The 14,246-nt window shown below is 58.2% G+C and overlaps 4 protein-coding genes across 4 annotated transcripts; 2 read left to right on the top strand and 2 right to left on the bottom strand.

Moving 5' to 3' along the window:
- The first annotated feature begins 132 nt into the window (after nucleotides 1–132).
- CDEST_10515 (Putative AAA+ ATPase domain, CDR ABC transporter, ABC-2 type transporter, transmembrane) lies at nucleotides 133–5,188 on the top strand. Its single transcript, XM_062926673.1, has 2 exons — nucleotides 133–2,552; nucleotides 2,620–5,188. The coding sequence occupies exons 1-2, from the start codon at nucleotides 732–734 to the stop codon at nucleotides 4,936–4,938; spliced, it is 4,140 nt and encodes a 1,379-aa protein (XP_062782724.1). The 5' UTR covers nucleotides 133–731; the 3' UTR covers nucleotides 4,939–5,188.
- A 545-nt stretch (nucleotides 5,189–5,733) lies between these two features.
- Nucleotides 5,734–7,638, top strand: CDEST_10516 (Putative peptidase M20, bacterial exopeptidase dimerization domain, peptidase M20A). Its single transcript, XM_062926674.1, has one exon. The coding sequence runs from the start codon at nucleotides 5,883–5,885 to the stop codon at nucleotides 7,629–7,631; it is 1,749 nt and encodes a 582-aa protein (XP_062782725.1). The 5' UTR covers nucleotides 5,734–5,882; the 3' UTR covers nucleotides 7,632–7,638.
- Nucleotide 7,639: 1 nt separating this feature from the next.
- On the bottom strand, nucleotides 7,640–9,018 carry CDEST_10517 (Putative peptidase S9, prolyl oligopeptidase, catalytic domain, alpha/Beta hydrolase). Its single transcript, XM_062926675.1, has 2 exons — nucleotides 8,809–9,018; nucleotides 7,640–8,707 (listed from the first exon to the last, which is right to left on the bottom strand). The coding sequence occupies exons 1-2, from the start codon at nucleotides 8,919–8,921 to the stop codon at nucleotides 8,020–8,022; spliced, it is 801 nt and encodes a 266-aa protein (XP_062782726.1). The 5' UTR covers nucleotides 8,922–9,018; the 3' UTR covers nucleotides 7,640–8,019.
- A 747-nt stretch (nucleotides 9,019–9,765) lies between these two features.
- CDEST_10518 (Putative major facilitator, sugar transporter, major facilitator superfamily) lies at nucleotides 9,766–12,507 on the bottom strand. The gene is made up of 3 exons (XM_062926676.1): nucleotides 11,551–12,507; nucleotides 10,281–11,450; nucleotides 9,766–10,229 (listed from the first exon to the last, which is right to left on the bottom strand). The coding sequence occupies exons 1-3, from the start codon at nucleotides 11,721–11,723 to the stop codon at nucleotides 9,968–9,970; spliced, it is 1,605 nt and encodes a 534-aa protein (XP_062782727.1). The 5' UTR covers nucleotides 11,724–12,507; the 3' UTR covers nucleotides 9,766–9,967.
- Between the last annotated feature and the right edge of the window lie 1,739 nt (nucleotides 12,508–14,246).

Below are 14,246 nucleotides of genomic sequence, written 5' to 3' on the forward strand. Positions count from 1 at the left end.
GGGGCCTAGTGGAGGGGGTCCTCGGCACCATGAGGATGCATCCATCGGCCAACAAAGCCAACCGATCCACAACAGAGCAAGCGGCCGGCATGGGGAGTCAACCAGCACAGGCGCCGGCGCAGGCGCTTGTCATCTTCCTTTTCTATTTGATTATCGCTGTCGCTCCCGACTGCTCGAGCCATGTTCTCGTGGTATTTCCTCCTGTATGACAATCCGAGAGGTGCATCTGGACTCCCCGTTCATACACCCGCCATCATCAGCCGTTTAAGTATTGTCTCGGTGCCATCGTCGTCTGTCCTACGCCACCACGTCTTTGCTGGCTCTCGTCTAGTCGAACAAGGCATCTTGCACAGGCGTCACTCATCGCGATTCCCGTATCAACGGCACATACTTGATCGCCTGCTGTCTCATTCAGCGACCGCGTGAGACAGACACGGCTGGAGGATCCGCGCCGGATTCCCGCTCGTGGTGCCACGCCGCCGCCACCCACTTCTAGGCGGGAATTCCTCGTCATCTTCCACCGGTGATATTCTCGAACTTTTCGGCGCATCGCCAATAACACATTGTCACTCTGATATCCTATGCAAAGCCGTCTGTAAACCTCAGTATCTCGTCCCGACTGTCAGCATCTTAGTGACGAACAGCATGCACGCCTTGCGGCCGTAAGAGAGACAAAAAGAGTGACCAGCACACCAGCCAGCGTCTCTGCTGCACCGTCGCCTCTGCTCGTCATGGTACGGCCTGACCACGACTGCGCCGGCTTCAAACCGCCAAAAAGCACGCCTCACGGCCAACCTGTTGTCCTCGACGTGGAGAAGATCGACCGCCCCAGCTCCGTCGATACCTCAATGGATCCGATTACGCCAGCCGATCATATCGGTCCGGGCCGCTTCTCGCTGTCTGGCGCCGGCCACATCTCGCTTGATGATGTCGAGTCCGTTGACGTCCAGATCCGCAACTTGGCCGTCACTGTTGACACCTCGCCCTCATGGCTCGACCCTGCAACCTATCCGGAGTTGGCAAAGGCCAAATTTAACCCAAAATCGAGCTCCAAGACTCTCTTGCACCATGTCGACGCTTCCTTGCGGCCCGGAACACTAACAGCCATCATTGGCGGCAGCGGGTCCGGGAAGACGACACTGCTGAACACCATGTCGGAACGCATGATCAGCGCCCGTCTGGCCCAGGGCGGCTCCATCACCTTCAACGGCAACGAGGGCGTTCACAATGCGCGGCATGCCTACGTCATGCAGCAGGACATTCTCCTCCCCACTCTGACTGTGCGAGAAACGCTGCGGTATTCTGCCGACCTGAGGTTGCCGCCGCCCACGACAGCGGAGGAACGAATGCGTATTGTCGAGGAGGTCATTCTCGAACTGGGACTAAAGGAATGCGCCAACACAAGGATAGGGAACAGTCAGCACCGAGGGTGCTCCGGCGGCGAGAAGAGGAGGGTCAGCATCGGCGTTCAGCTGCTGGCGAATCCGTCGGTTCTGTTTCTTGACGAACCGACAACCGGCCTGGACGCGACGAGTGCCTTCCAGCTTGTACGCACGCTGAAGAGGCTGGCGACCAAGGGCAGGACGGTCATCACGACCATACACCAGCCGCGGTCGGAGATTTGGGATCTCTTTGACAACCTCATCATTCTCACCAAGGGAAGCCCCGTGTACTCGGGCCCGGCCAGCGACTGTGTGCCGTGGTTCGAGGCCATGGGCTTCAGGTTGCCGCCGTTCGTCAACCCGGCCGAGTTCCTCATCGACGTCGCCGCCATCGACAACCGCACGCCCGAGCTTGAGGAAGAGACAGCGGCGCGGGTCAACCAACTCAAGACTGCGTGGGTTCACGAAAGTGGCAAGAGGTTTGAACCGTCAGAGAAGGCCGTCCAGACCTTGTCAAGACGGGGGCGAGGCGCAAAATCCGAGACCAACAAGCACGCCACATACGGCCGACAGATCCGAGTCCTGACTGACAGGACGTTCAAAGTCACGTACCGTGACCCGATGGGCATGTTAGCGTCCATTGTCGAGGCTATCCTCATGTCTGTCGTGACGGGATACATCTTTTACGACTTGCCGAAAGACCTCTCTGGCATTCGGTCCCGGCAGGGCGCCCTCTACACCGCCACGGGTCTCCAGGGATATCTGACGCTCATGTTTGAGGTCTACCGGCTTACCGTCGACATCCCGACCTTTGATCGCGAGCACAGCGAATCCTGCGTTGACGCAGTCCCGTTTCTCCTCTCCCGTCGCCTGGCCCGCCTGTTCACCGAAGACCTACCCGTCCCATTTCTGTTCTCCGTCATCTTTTACTTCATGGGCGGCTTCGAAGCGGACGCCAGCCAGTTCTTTATTTTCTTCGCCATCACGCTGATCACCCACTACATCTCCGTCACCTGCGCGATAACCTGCGTTGCGGCATCGAGGAACTTTCCAGGTGCGAGTCTCATTGCGAACATGGTCTTCACTCTGCAGAGCATGGCTTGCGGCATGTTCATCCAGGCGAATTCTATCCCAATCTACGTGCGCTGGCTGAAGTGGATCACATATTCGGTGAGTATCACGAGCGAATGTGACCCGACGACGCCTGGAACACCCCTCCAATTCTAACACATTTCAGTTCTACTCCTTTGGTGCCTACTGCGGCAACGAGTTTGAAGGAAGCTTCTATGACTGCCCGCTCGAAGGCGGTATATCGAACCCGGAGTGCGTACAGTATACCGGCCGCTTCGTGATGAATTCCCTCGGCTTCCCGGACAACTGGATCTGGAGGCCCATTGTCGTCTTGGTGGCCTTTGTCGTCTTCTTCTGCGCATTGTCGGCCGTCGGGCTTCAATACATCAAGCAGGAGATGACAATTGCGCGGGCGAGGAACTCGGACACGGATCTATCGGCCGGAAAGGAGAAGATGAAGGCGCGGTCCATCTCCGAGGTGCGCACTATCGACGTGGGACTGGATGACTTTGCACTGTCACTGGACAAGCGGGCGCCCTCGGGAAAGAAGATGCCGACCAAGACGATCCTCAACCCCGTCAACACAACATTCCATGCGGGCAAGCTGAACATCATCATGGGGCCGTCCGGAAGCGGCAAGACGTCGCTCCTCAACGCCATGGCTCTGCGACTCCACAACAGCATCAGCACGCGATACCTCCCGTTCGGGAAGCTCACCTTCAACGGCGCCTTGCCGTCGAACTCGGTCGTCCGATCCATGTGCTCGTACGTTTGTCAAGATGACGACGCACTTCTGCCGTCGCTCACTGTGCGCGAGACACTTAGGTTCTCGGCCGGACTGCGGCTGCCGTCCCACATGAGCAAAGATGAGAAGCACGGACGGGCCGAAGAGGTTCTGTTGAAGATGGGCCTCAAGGACTGCGCAGACAACCTGGTCGGGAACGAACTTGTCAAGGGCATCTCGGGAGGCGAGAAGCGACGAGTCACCATCGCCGTGCAGCTCCTCAGCGACCCGCGCGTCCTGCTGCTCGATGAGCCGACCAGCGGCCTCGACGCGTTTACGGCGAATTCCATCATGGAGGTGCTGCAGGGTCTCGCCAACGAGGGCCGCACGCTCATCCTGACAATCCACCAAGCGCGCTCCGATCTATTCAAGCACTTCGGCAACGTGCTGCTTCTCGCCCGAGGCGGCTCCCCCGCCTACGCCGGGCCGGCCGGGGCCATGCTGGCCTACTTCCAGCGGCAGGGATTCGAATGTCCCACGCACAGCAACCCGGCCGACTTCGCGCTCGACCTCATCACGATCGACCTGCAGCACGAGACGAGGGAGGCCGAGAGCCGCGAGAAGGTCAGGAAGCTGGTGGAAGCGTGGCAGAGAGAGATCGAGACAGCGCCGCACGAGACCACAGACGAAAAGACTGGCACTGGTCGGCTGTCCGGTATCGAAGAGGAGGAAGCGAGCATCCGACAGACCGAGACCATAGCAGGGGCGCCGCCGCCAGCAGCCCAGGACGCAATCGCGAGAATGTCGAGCGAGCGTCCCGGCGTCGTGGCAGGCCCACGCAAGTCCTTCAATAAGGCGAACCTCGCGACGCCAGCCGAGCTGGGCGCCCTCGTCCGCAAGCGCGCGTCCTTCGTCACGGCGTTCCCGCTCCTCCTCCACCGCGGCCTTATAAACTTCCGTCGGCAGCCGCCGTTGCTCCTCGCGCGCATCATGCAGGTGGTGGGCCTCGGCGCTGTCCTCGCGCTGTTCTTCTCGCCGCTCAAGAACGACTTCTACTCTGTGCAGAACCGCATGGGCTTCGTGCAAGAGGTCGGGGCTTTTTACTTCGTAGGCATGCTGCAGAACGTGGCCGTGTACCCGGCGGAGCGTGACGTCTTCTACCGCGAGGACGACGACGGCGTGTACAGCGTCGAGGCGTTCCTGGCGGCGTACTCGGTGCTTGAGCTGCCGTTCGAGATCATCAGCTGCCTCGTCTTCGGGGTGCTGGCGAACCTGGCGGTGGGGTTCCCGCGGACGGCGCCCATGTACTTCGTGTGCGTTTTCTCGTGCTTCGGAGTGGTTTCGTGCGGTGAGTCGGTGGGCATCATGTTCAACACGCTCTTCAACCACACGGGCTTCGCCGTCAACCTCACGTCGGTCATCATGTCGGTGGCCAACACGATGGCCGGTATCCTGTCCATCGACATGCCGCAGCTGTTCAAGATCTTCAACTACCTGTCGCCGATCAGGTACGCGACGCGGGCGCTGGCGCCGTACAGCCTCGAGTCGGTGACGTTTACGTGCACCGACGCGCAGAGGCTGCCGGACGGGCGGTGCCCCGTCGAGACGGGCGAGGATGTGCTGAACCTGTACAAGTTCAACGTGGATCCGAACGTGAACATGGCGGCTCTGGCGGGGTGCGTCGTCGTCTACCGGCTCGTCGCGTGGGCGCTGTTGCGAGGCGTGCGGACGCGATTGGACGGCGCGAAGAAGAGGAAGTAGATAGGGAGGGTGACTGACTGACTGACTGACTGACCGACTGCTGAGTTGGTGGGCGCGAGAATGAAAGCGCTTATATGTGCGTGTGGTCTCTTGACTCTGATTTCTGACATTCCCATACATGAGAGCATTTCTGGCGTTCAAGCAAGCGGACCGAGCCATTGTCGGGTATCTTCAATTCCGTCTGCACGCGTTAGATAGATAGACGGTTATCGTTTGTCGTATCTCCGTTCTTTAATCACCTCTATCATCCCATCTGCTGGCCCGTCTCTCTAATCCCGAAGCGGGCGGAAACACCCCCATTCGAAGCTATCCTGCAATCAGCCAAACAGCCGAGCCAAAGCTCCCCTCTCCCCCCAATGCAGCTGTATCGATAGCCGAGCAACGGTCTCAAGGAGCATAATCCCGGTTGATGTGACACCATCGCACCGAGCCAGAAACCCACCGGGCGATGATGCAAAAGCCGCGGTGCCGATAAGGCCCCGATTCGGAAGCTGTGCAACAATCACAGTGGAGTTTGCCGCTGCAAATCGCCCCTCCGCCCGAGCGATAGCGGCATGAGCTCACTCATACCGGACTTTGGGTACAGAGTACCTAACTACCCTACCTACCTACTCAACTCACTCTTGCCTTCACTCACTCGCGCCGTCACTCAGTCGTCCTCGCTCAGTTGTGCTCCCTCGCCCGCTCGCTCCTCATTTGTCATACACGTAGCGTAGCACATCATCGCTTAAACCTCTCCTCAACTTTCTCATCTCGCCTCTCCATCCTCATCCCCCCCCCCCCCCCCCCCCCCATCCTCGCTCTTCTCCTCTCTTCCTATCCAAACCTTCTCTCACCCTTCATTGCCATCGGTCCAAGTGACACCCTCACATAGAGGTCGGCAACCAACTCTTTTGAATCCTCCCATTGCAACCCCCAATCGCAGCATCCCATTGGCACGCACCATGTCTGAGAAACTCCCCTTCACCCACCCGGCGCCGGAGCACGCCTCTGCCGCCCCGCCCCGTGCCAGCGCCCGCCGGACCGCGTGGTGGTCCCTCCTCCCGGCCGCCCTCTTCCTGACTTACCTCCACGCCCCGTCCTCCTTCGGCGGTCACGGCTACGGCCACCACGGTCACGGCCCTTCGGGCGCTGCCGCTGGCTGTCGTCAGGTCGACCCGCTCTTCCCGACCCAGAACTCGACCGGCCTCTCCGAGCTGGACGCGTACCTCGACACCCCCAAGTTCCGCAATGAGACCATCGCCCGCCTGTCCGGCGCCGTCCAGGTCCCCACCGAGTCCTTCGACAACTACGGCGCCGTCGGCGTCGACGACCGCTGGGACAAGCTCTTCGCCTTCTCCGCCTACCTCGCAAAGACCTTCCCCAAGGTCCACGACACCCTCAAGCTCGAGCGCGTCAACACCCACGGCCTCCTCTACACCTGGCAAGGGTCCGACGCCGACCTGAAGCCCACCGTGTTCATGGCCCACCAGGACACCGTGCCCGTCGCGCCCACCACCATCGACAGCTGGACGCACCCGCCCTTCAGCGGCGCCTACGACGGCACCTATGTTTGGGGCCGCGGCGCCATGGACTGCAAGAACTCCCTCATCGGCATCCTCGAGTCCGTCGAGCTGCTCATCGCCGCCGGCTTCGCCCCGAAGCGCACCGTCGTGCTGTCCTTCGGCTTCGACGAGGAGGTCTCGGGCCAGCGTGGCGCCGGCCACCTCGCCCCTGTCCTGCTGGACCGCTACGGCAAGGACGGCGCCGCCATTCTCATCGACGAAGGGTCCGGCTTCGACACTCAATGGGGTAAGGACTTTGCCATTCCCGGCACGGCGGAGAAGGGCTACATTGACGTCGAGATCGTCGTCCGCACCCCCGGCGGCCACAGCTCTATCCCGCCCCCGCACACGGGCATCGGCATCCTGTCCGAGCTCGTCACGCGCATCGAGGCGAACCCCTACGAGCCCGAGCTGATCCCCGGCAACCCGTACCTCGAGAAGCTGCAGTGCGGTGCCGCTTACGCCCCCGAATTCCCGGACAACCTGCGCGACCTGCTCCCCGCCGCCGACCGCCAGCAGGTGTGCAAGAAGCAGACGGACCGCCTGGCCCGGGAAGCCGCCAAGGCCGGCCCCCAGATCAAGTACCTCTTCACGACCTCGGTGGCCACGGACATCATCGAGGGCGGCGTCAAGATCAACGCGCTCCCCGAGCGCGTCCGCGTCGTCGTCAACCACCGTGTCAATGTCGGCGACCGGTCGACGAGCGTCAAGGAGAAGATCGCCGAGATCGTGCGCCCCGTCGCCGAGAAGTACAACCTCACCCTGCACGCGTTCGAGGCCGACGGCGCCGCCGAGACGCCTTCGAGCATCACGCTCAAGGACAACGATAGAGTGCTGGAGCCCGCGCCCGTTACGCCGACCGAGGTCGACGGCGTCACCCCCTACGGCATCCTGTCGGGCACCACGCGCGCGCTCTACGGCGAGGGCCTCGTCGTCTCCCCCGGTCTCATGACGGGCAACACAGACACACGCTACTACTGGGACCTGACGAAGCACATTTTCCGCTTCCTGCCCGGGTTCGACCCCGAGAGCGACGAGTGGGCGGGCATCCACACCGTCGACGAGAAGACGAGCGTCAAGGGGCACATCAACCTCGTCAAGTGGTACACCATCTTCTTGAGGAACATTGACGAAGCCAAGCTCTCTTGAGTCTTGACGATGGAGTTTATAGCCAAGCCTTACGGATGGAACACCTCGGGATGTAGTTAGAGATCTAGAGACCGGACACCGCGAACTTGGTGGTGGTCAAACTCATATTATCTTGTAGCAAGTTTGCTGCCATAACTTATATTCCAGTCAACACAGTCTTTTCTACTCTCACCGTTGTCCGACTCTGTTGCATTCTCTTTTTTAATCAGCCCCCAGCGAGCGCTTTCAACTCATCTTATCTGCCGTGTGCGCCCTTCATTACATCACTGTGTTAGTGTACAACCAACACCTAGCACACTCACTGTTGTTGAGCCAATGGCGTCATTATACGGTCTGAGATTAAATCTTATAAACGACCCTTGTTAAACTGACTAGTTATGCCGCCCCTCTAGATGGAATACCGCAGGAACCGCGCCAGCTCAGGCGTCCAGCTTCGCTTGGGATCGTCAAGAGCCAAACCCAGCCCGTGCGATCCGTCCGGGAGAATCAACACCTGGGTCGGCCGCTTGTGGGCCGCCATGGCCTCGGCGAAGAGGAGCGTATTCTGCACGGGGACGCTGCCGTCATTGAACGTGTGGAACAAGAAAGTGGGAGGCGTGGTCGCGGAGACGAGGTTCTGCGCCGACAGCTCATGCCGCGCCTCGGCGGTTGAGTTGGCGCCGATGAGGTTGTTGCGCGAGCCTACGTGCGTGTAGCTCCCCTCGAGTGTGATGACCGGGTAGGCGAGGATGCCAAAGTCGAGACGAGCCGCCGGGTCGGTAAGCGTCACCGCCGCGAGATGGCCGCCTGCCGAGAAGCCCCAGATGCCGAGCTTGGTCGTGCGGTTCTGCTCGCGGATGTAGTCCAGGGCCTCAAGGGCCTCACTCTGGGGTTTTGGGTAGATGGGTGCCGTTGCGTTTGAGGCCGTGGTGTAGTCGAGAACCCAAGCGTCGATGCCCAGGTTGTTCAAGAACGCCGCTGGGGTATATCCCTCCTTCACAATGGACACGCGGGCGTATCCACCGCCGGGACATACGAGAACCCCAGTTCCCGTCGAGTTGGCTGCAGGGAAATAAGTGACTTGCGCCGTATCGAACCTATGCAACACGTCAGATTCATAGTTCATAAACTGAATCGCCCGCTTGTCCGCCACGAAGCCCGGCCGTCCTGAGAGCAACGATCGCCTGGGTGCCCGTACCGCTTTGTGATGCCTCGTGAGAATTCATGGGATTCCCCGCTGTAGACTCCAGACGAAACAGCAGCTCCGAGCTGGAGGAGAGAGCTCATAGCCAGCACCAAAATAGACCTCATTATTTCTTTGAAAGAATTGGTTAATTTTGTTGAGCTCTTAAAGTTGACAAATTCTTTGAAAACCTATGCTCATAAGGAACGAACTCATAGACGATCGCACCGGCTGTAGCCTACCTATAACCTTCTTTACATACCCCTCAGATTATGGTGCTGCTGGTAATGATCACCCGAGCAAGAAAAACTCGTTCCATTTGTCCGGTAGCATCGACGCTGCTCAGTTCATGCACCTCGTCTCATTTCAAACCGAGATGCCGTTACTTCAACGCTAAGTAACTGAAGACCCACCAATGAGGACAGAGCTCGTTGCGAGTCAACTGGGGCAGTTCGCGGTCGCCCTGTCAGTGGAACCTAATATAGTTGTCGACGCCTTAGTGGACAGGTGAAATTTGTAGGTTTGACTTGACATGTCGTGACACAGAGATCATCGACATAGGTTAGTGACAGGCAGCCCTATTCCTGGTTTTGGAAGTAGAGAGTAGACATCAAAGGCAGATACAACTCTGCAAAAACAGAGACAGTATCTTGAAGGCATCCTAGTTTTGCAGGGACTAGTGGCATATTCATGAGAGCTCTTTGTTTTCGCCTAGTCAAACTTCAACGTCATTGTTGAGTGACACTGAGGTAAAGCGGCATAGCTTGGACTCCATGTTGCATTTGCGCCAAGGTCTCGAGGTGTTCGACTTGCTGATCCGTATGACACCCCAAACCTCAACTTCATACTTCTGCTTCATGGACGCCGTTACAATGGACACGCACAGTGAGTTACTTGTTGTATTCACGATGAGAGCGTCACATATCACTCAGACCAGTCGATCAATCAAAAAGTGTGGGGATGCTCAATCAATGAACAATTAAATAAGTCTCATTCCTCATGAACAATTCTTTTCTAAGAATACAAAATGCCACCCAACGCCGTCGCAATGAAGGTTGTATGTTACACAAGACTTGGCTTGGAGAACCAATGGTGCATACGGAATGTGTACGCTGAATATGATTGTCTGATGGACGATGCAAAGCTCCGAGTTGTTATCCAAGTGACAGATAGCTTAAACGGTGGCCTCGGCCTTCTCCGCCTCGCTGGAGGACTCGTTGTGATGAGTCTTGCGGACCTCGCCGCGCCACTTTGCCGAGGTGATGGGGTTGACGCGCTGGACATACATGGTGTCAATCTCTTCGAGGGTGCGGTCCTTGGACTCAATTACGAAGAAGAAGACAATGACAGCGAGGGCGGCACAACACCCGGCGAAAACGAGACCGTAGAGATAGTCGATAGCATCGGTGATGTAGCGAGTGAAGAAGGACATGAGGCTGGGAGATTGTTAGCTCGTAGTTCAACAACGATAAAAAAGAGTCACGTACAAGTTCCAGAGCCAGTTGGAGGCGGTGGCAAGAGCCATGGCGGGAGCGCGGTAGCGGGCAGGGTAGAGCTCAGCAACAACAGCCCAGACGAGAGGACCCCAAGTCGTGGCAAAGCCTGCAATAAACAAGCACGAAAAAGCAACGAGAACAGTTCCTGCGGTGGGGGTGTTCTGGGGGTCGTTCTGGTCGAGGGCAAAGTGGCCGACAAAGGCGTAAACGAAGAAACACATCATCATCCACAGGGCACCGACAATGAGAGCCATGCGACGGCCCGACTTCTTGACAACAACCAAGCCACCGAAAGTGCATGCAACGTTGACGGAGCCGAGAATGAGCTGGGTGACGTAGCTGTCGCTGAGGCCGGTGGCAGAGAATACAGTAGTACCAAAGTAGAAGAAGAAGTTGGCGCCGGTGAGCTGCTGGCCGGCCTGGAGAACGACTCCGAGAATGGTGCGGTAGAGCATGCGAGGGCCGGTGAAAATCTCCCAGATGCTGGTGTCGGCACCGGCGCTCTCCTCCGCAACCTTGGCGCGGATGTCGTCGATCTGGGCGTTGACGGACATGGCGTTGGGCTCAACACCGGCAAGCTTGGCGATGTTGCGACGAGCCTCATCCTCGCGACCTTGGCGGAAGGCATAACGGGGGGACTCGGGGAGGAGGAGAATACCGGCACCGAGGATGAGGGCCCAGGCGAAACCGAGGCCATTGGGAATGCGCCACGAGGCAGAGCCAACCTTGTTGTGGGTGGCGAAGTTCACGATCTCGGCGAGCCAGATGCCAAGGGTGATGAAGAGCTGGTACGTCGAGACAATAACACCACGGATGATGGCCGGGGTCGACTCGGACTGGTACATGGGAACGACGACGGAGAGGGCACCGATACCGACGCCGTTGACGAGGCGGCCGATGGCGAACTGGTACCACTTGTTGGTGGATGAGATCTCGATGACGATGCCGATGCAGGAGAAGAAGGCGAAAAGCGAAATGGTCAGGCGACGGCCGAGAGTGTCGGCAAGCTTGCCAGCGGTCAGGGCGCCGACGAGGCAGCCGATGCAGAGGAGGCCGACGATAGTACCCTGGCGAGCGGCGCTGAAGACGTAAGTTCCGTTTTGGGGCTCGCCAAAGCGCTCCATGAAGTCTTCCATCAGGAAGAAACCGGAGATCTGACCGCTGTTGCGGGGATCGGGAAGGTTAGCGAACGCACGTCTCTTTAGGGGTAGACGATGAAGCGAGACATTGGTGTCTCGGGCAGGGAGCGACCAAGACATACCTGACATATCCGAACATGAAACCACCGATACTGGCAACAAGACCGAGGAAGCAAGCGGCAAAAGTGACCTTCTGCTCAGCCACGAGGTCAACCGAGTTGGAATCCGTGGGCGCATCGGCGTCGGTCCTGTCCTTGTGTTCAACGCCCTTGCCACCGAGCTTGGGGAACTGCATCTTGGGCAGTGATTGACGATGCGCGTCAGGGGGTCTGGCGGGTATAAGAGAGGCGGTGATGTATCCCAAGGCAATCCAGGAGAGGATGCGTAACGGACGAATGGGTAAGTCTACTTTGACTGTGGAAGTCGAAGGGATGGGATGATATGGATAGCTGTTGTTGGTTGGCGAAGAGGCTCGGAAAAGGTTGACAGAAGCAGCCAGATGTGAGATGGAAGGGAAGGAAGGAGACGGCGAGTTTAAAAACTCTGATTAGACGCGATATAAGCGGATGGGGAAGGAAACAAGGAGTGAGAGGGCAGGCGGAAAGGGAAGGAGACGAGATTTCTTTTTGTATTCAAGGCACAGAAGGCACGAGGTAGGAAAGAGGACGTCAATCAGCCCCGGTCGGTCTTTGCTTGGTACGTCGTTTACGCGTGGGTTGGAAGTGGAAGCAGAAGTGGAAGGAATGACCGGTTTCTTCCCCTCCCTCGTTCGTTCCCCCGTACATCCCCGTTCGCCTCCGCGTGTGTTCCCACACCTGACAGATGGAAAGGTGCTTTTTTTCATGCCTCATGATCACGTCTCCAACCGGGCAAGAAGGGGGAAAACTGGGCAACAGCCGGCCGTTGACCGCAGACGTCGAAACCCCCCACCATCACCCACAACATGCATCAAGCGGACAAAGTCGGGGGCCCGTGGGAGAAGCAGGAAAAGTGCGGGCGGCAACGTACGTGTGCGCATGGGGGACTGTGGGCGGAATGGCGGGTGAGAGAGGGATCTGGCCAGTCTGTGGAAAGACGCCGTGCGCGGCTGACTGACTGACGGTGATAGTGACTTGTTAGGAAGGGGGGCGTGTCGTCAGACTAGGAGACTTCATTGACGACGGCAACGGCGACAACGACATGGGTGAGGGGGATGTTGGCGGCGGCATGGCCGGTAGCTTTTCCGGGCCGTACGTCGAGCATCGTCCACGGTACATTACACCGAGTACCTCCCGGGCGGGGCAGTGATGTAGCAGGGACGGACACACGGGTGTGAGTGTCGGAACTCAAAGAAAAGAGTGAAGGAGACAGTGGGAATGAGTGTGTGAGTGTTCTGAATACGGCGTGTCAGGGACCCCCCCATGAGCTAGCTGATTGACGTCGGAAGCCCAAGGCGCATCACGTTTTCTCGGTCCAATGCTCGGCCGCTAAGAGGAGTCAGTCGGCCTGCAGTAGAGTTGAGGCTCACGAGTGGGTAATGAGAAAGGGACAAGGGTGAGTGAGATGGATAGATCGAGAGCGACTATGGGAAAGAGAGAAAGAAAAGAGAGATCAGGGGTCGCGGCAATACTTTGATAGCTGGAACTCGCCGAACGGATCCCTGACGAGAATTTTGCCTATTGCGGATCACTTACACTACAGAGTATGGACAAACTACGAATAGTGCGAGCAGAAGAGCAGAAAGCACAAGATGATCCGCCCGCCGCCGTCAGGTCTGGTCGTGGGTGGGGATCCCGAAGCCTCCGATTGACGTCAGGGTTTGGGACCCAGGTTCCATTTCACCTCGCTCCGACGTGGAGCCTGCTTTGCTGCTAACTTACATGTCGACCTAGCAAAAAAGCAACAGAGCGGCTGCAATGCAGGTTTGTCGAGAGTGAACAAGAGTCAGCTTCCCTGCCGACCGCAGCGGCCATGCGTTTCTTCTAGAAAAGATCGATGGGCCGCTCGTAAATCAGACGAGAAACAGTCAAGCAAATGACGACGTAGCGTGCACACTGCGCCGTGAGCGAGCGGAAAGATCCCGACCACGGGAGACAGTAATGAAAAAGGGCAACCCTGACAGAGCGAAGAGCAGGAAAGACGCAAAGGAAGAAAGAATAGGAAAAGAGAAAAGAGTGGATCCCAAGTACCGTGTTGCCGCCTCAGATCTCCACTGCACGGGCGGGCATCTGTGACATGGAACGGCCTGCTCATGGGAATATCGTGGGTTTGTGCCACCACCACCACCATCACCCGCTGTCTGATGGCTGATAGCCGATGCGGTGACGGCTAATGCTCAGTGTCTGGTGTCTGGCGTTTGTCTGCTACGATTGTTACCGGGCCACAGCGTCTGCCTTCTTTCTCCCTGCTGCGGAATCTACCACTTTAATCGTGCCATCATCACGACAAACCCCTCCGCCGCAAACCGGTCAGTCAGCAATTTTCAGCAGCTGCTACACCTCTGCAAAACGTGGCATGTCAAGCCCACACAAGGTCCGAATGCAGAGCGTTCCTTGCCCCTGTATCCATACATAGACTGTCACTGACCCTCCCTCCCCCCCACTTCGCAGTTACTCATCTGTTTTCCATCTAGCATCTATCGGCGCTTGTTATCACCACCCCTGTCCTGCGATGACCCCTGCCGCCCTAGTCGCCTGTTCGGCCCGGCACTCAGATGCCGCCGCGGCCAGCTAACCACCTAGAGAGAGGTGTGGCTTGACCCCGTCCCCTTCGAACACTTACCTGGTCCCTTACAATTGGGACAGCATGTGAGGCTGGAGAGGCGAAGGTAGGCTGGACG

This window comes from Colletotrichum destructivum, chromosome 6 (assembly GCF_034447905.1).
Source record: "Colletotrichum destructivum chromosome 6, complete sequence".
Classification (NCBI taxonomy): Eukaryota; Fungi; Ascomycota; class Sordariomycetes; order Glomerellales; family Glomerellaceae; genus Colletotrichum; species Colletotrichum destructivum.

What these genes read in the sequence shown, in the direction of transcription:
- CDEST_10515 (XM_062926673.1), top strand. Translation starts at nt 732, where the DNA reads ATGGTACGGCCTGACCACGACTGCGCCGGCTTCAAACCGCCAAAAAGC. An exon ending in TGAAGTGGATCACATATTCG is followed by an intron (nt 2,553 to 2,619) that starts GTGAGTATCACG and finishes AACACATTTCAG; the next exon opens with TTCTACTCCTTTGGTGCCTA.
- CDEST_10516 (XM_062926674.1), top strand. Translation starts at nt 5,883, where the DNA reads ATGTCTGAGAAACTCCCCTTCACCCACCCGGCGCCGGAGCACGCCTCT.
- CDEST_10517 (XM_062926675.1), bottom strand. Translation starts at nt 8,921, where the DNA reads ATGAGGTCTATTTTGGTGCTGGCTATGAGCTCTCTCCTCCAGCTCGGA. An exon ending in TCACGAGGCATCACAAAGCG is followed by an intron (nt 8,708 to 8,808) that starts GTACGGGCACCC and finishes CGTGTTGCATAG; the next exon opens with GTTCGATACGGCGCAAGTCA.
- CDEST_10518 (XM_062926676.1), bottom strand. Translation starts at nt 11,723, where the DNA reads ATGCAGTTCCCCAAGCTCGGTGGCAAGGGCGTTGAACACAAGGACAGG. An exon ending in TTCATGTTCGGATATGTCAG is followed by an intron (nt 11,451 to 11,550) that starts GTATGTCTTGGT and finishes TCCCCGCAACAG; the next exon opens with CGGTCAGATCTCCGGTTTCT. An exon ending in TCCAACTGGCTCTGGAACTT is followed by an intron (nt 10,230 to 10,280) that starts GTACGTGACTCT and finishes ACAATCTCCCAG; the next exon opens with CCTCATGTCCTTCTTCACTC.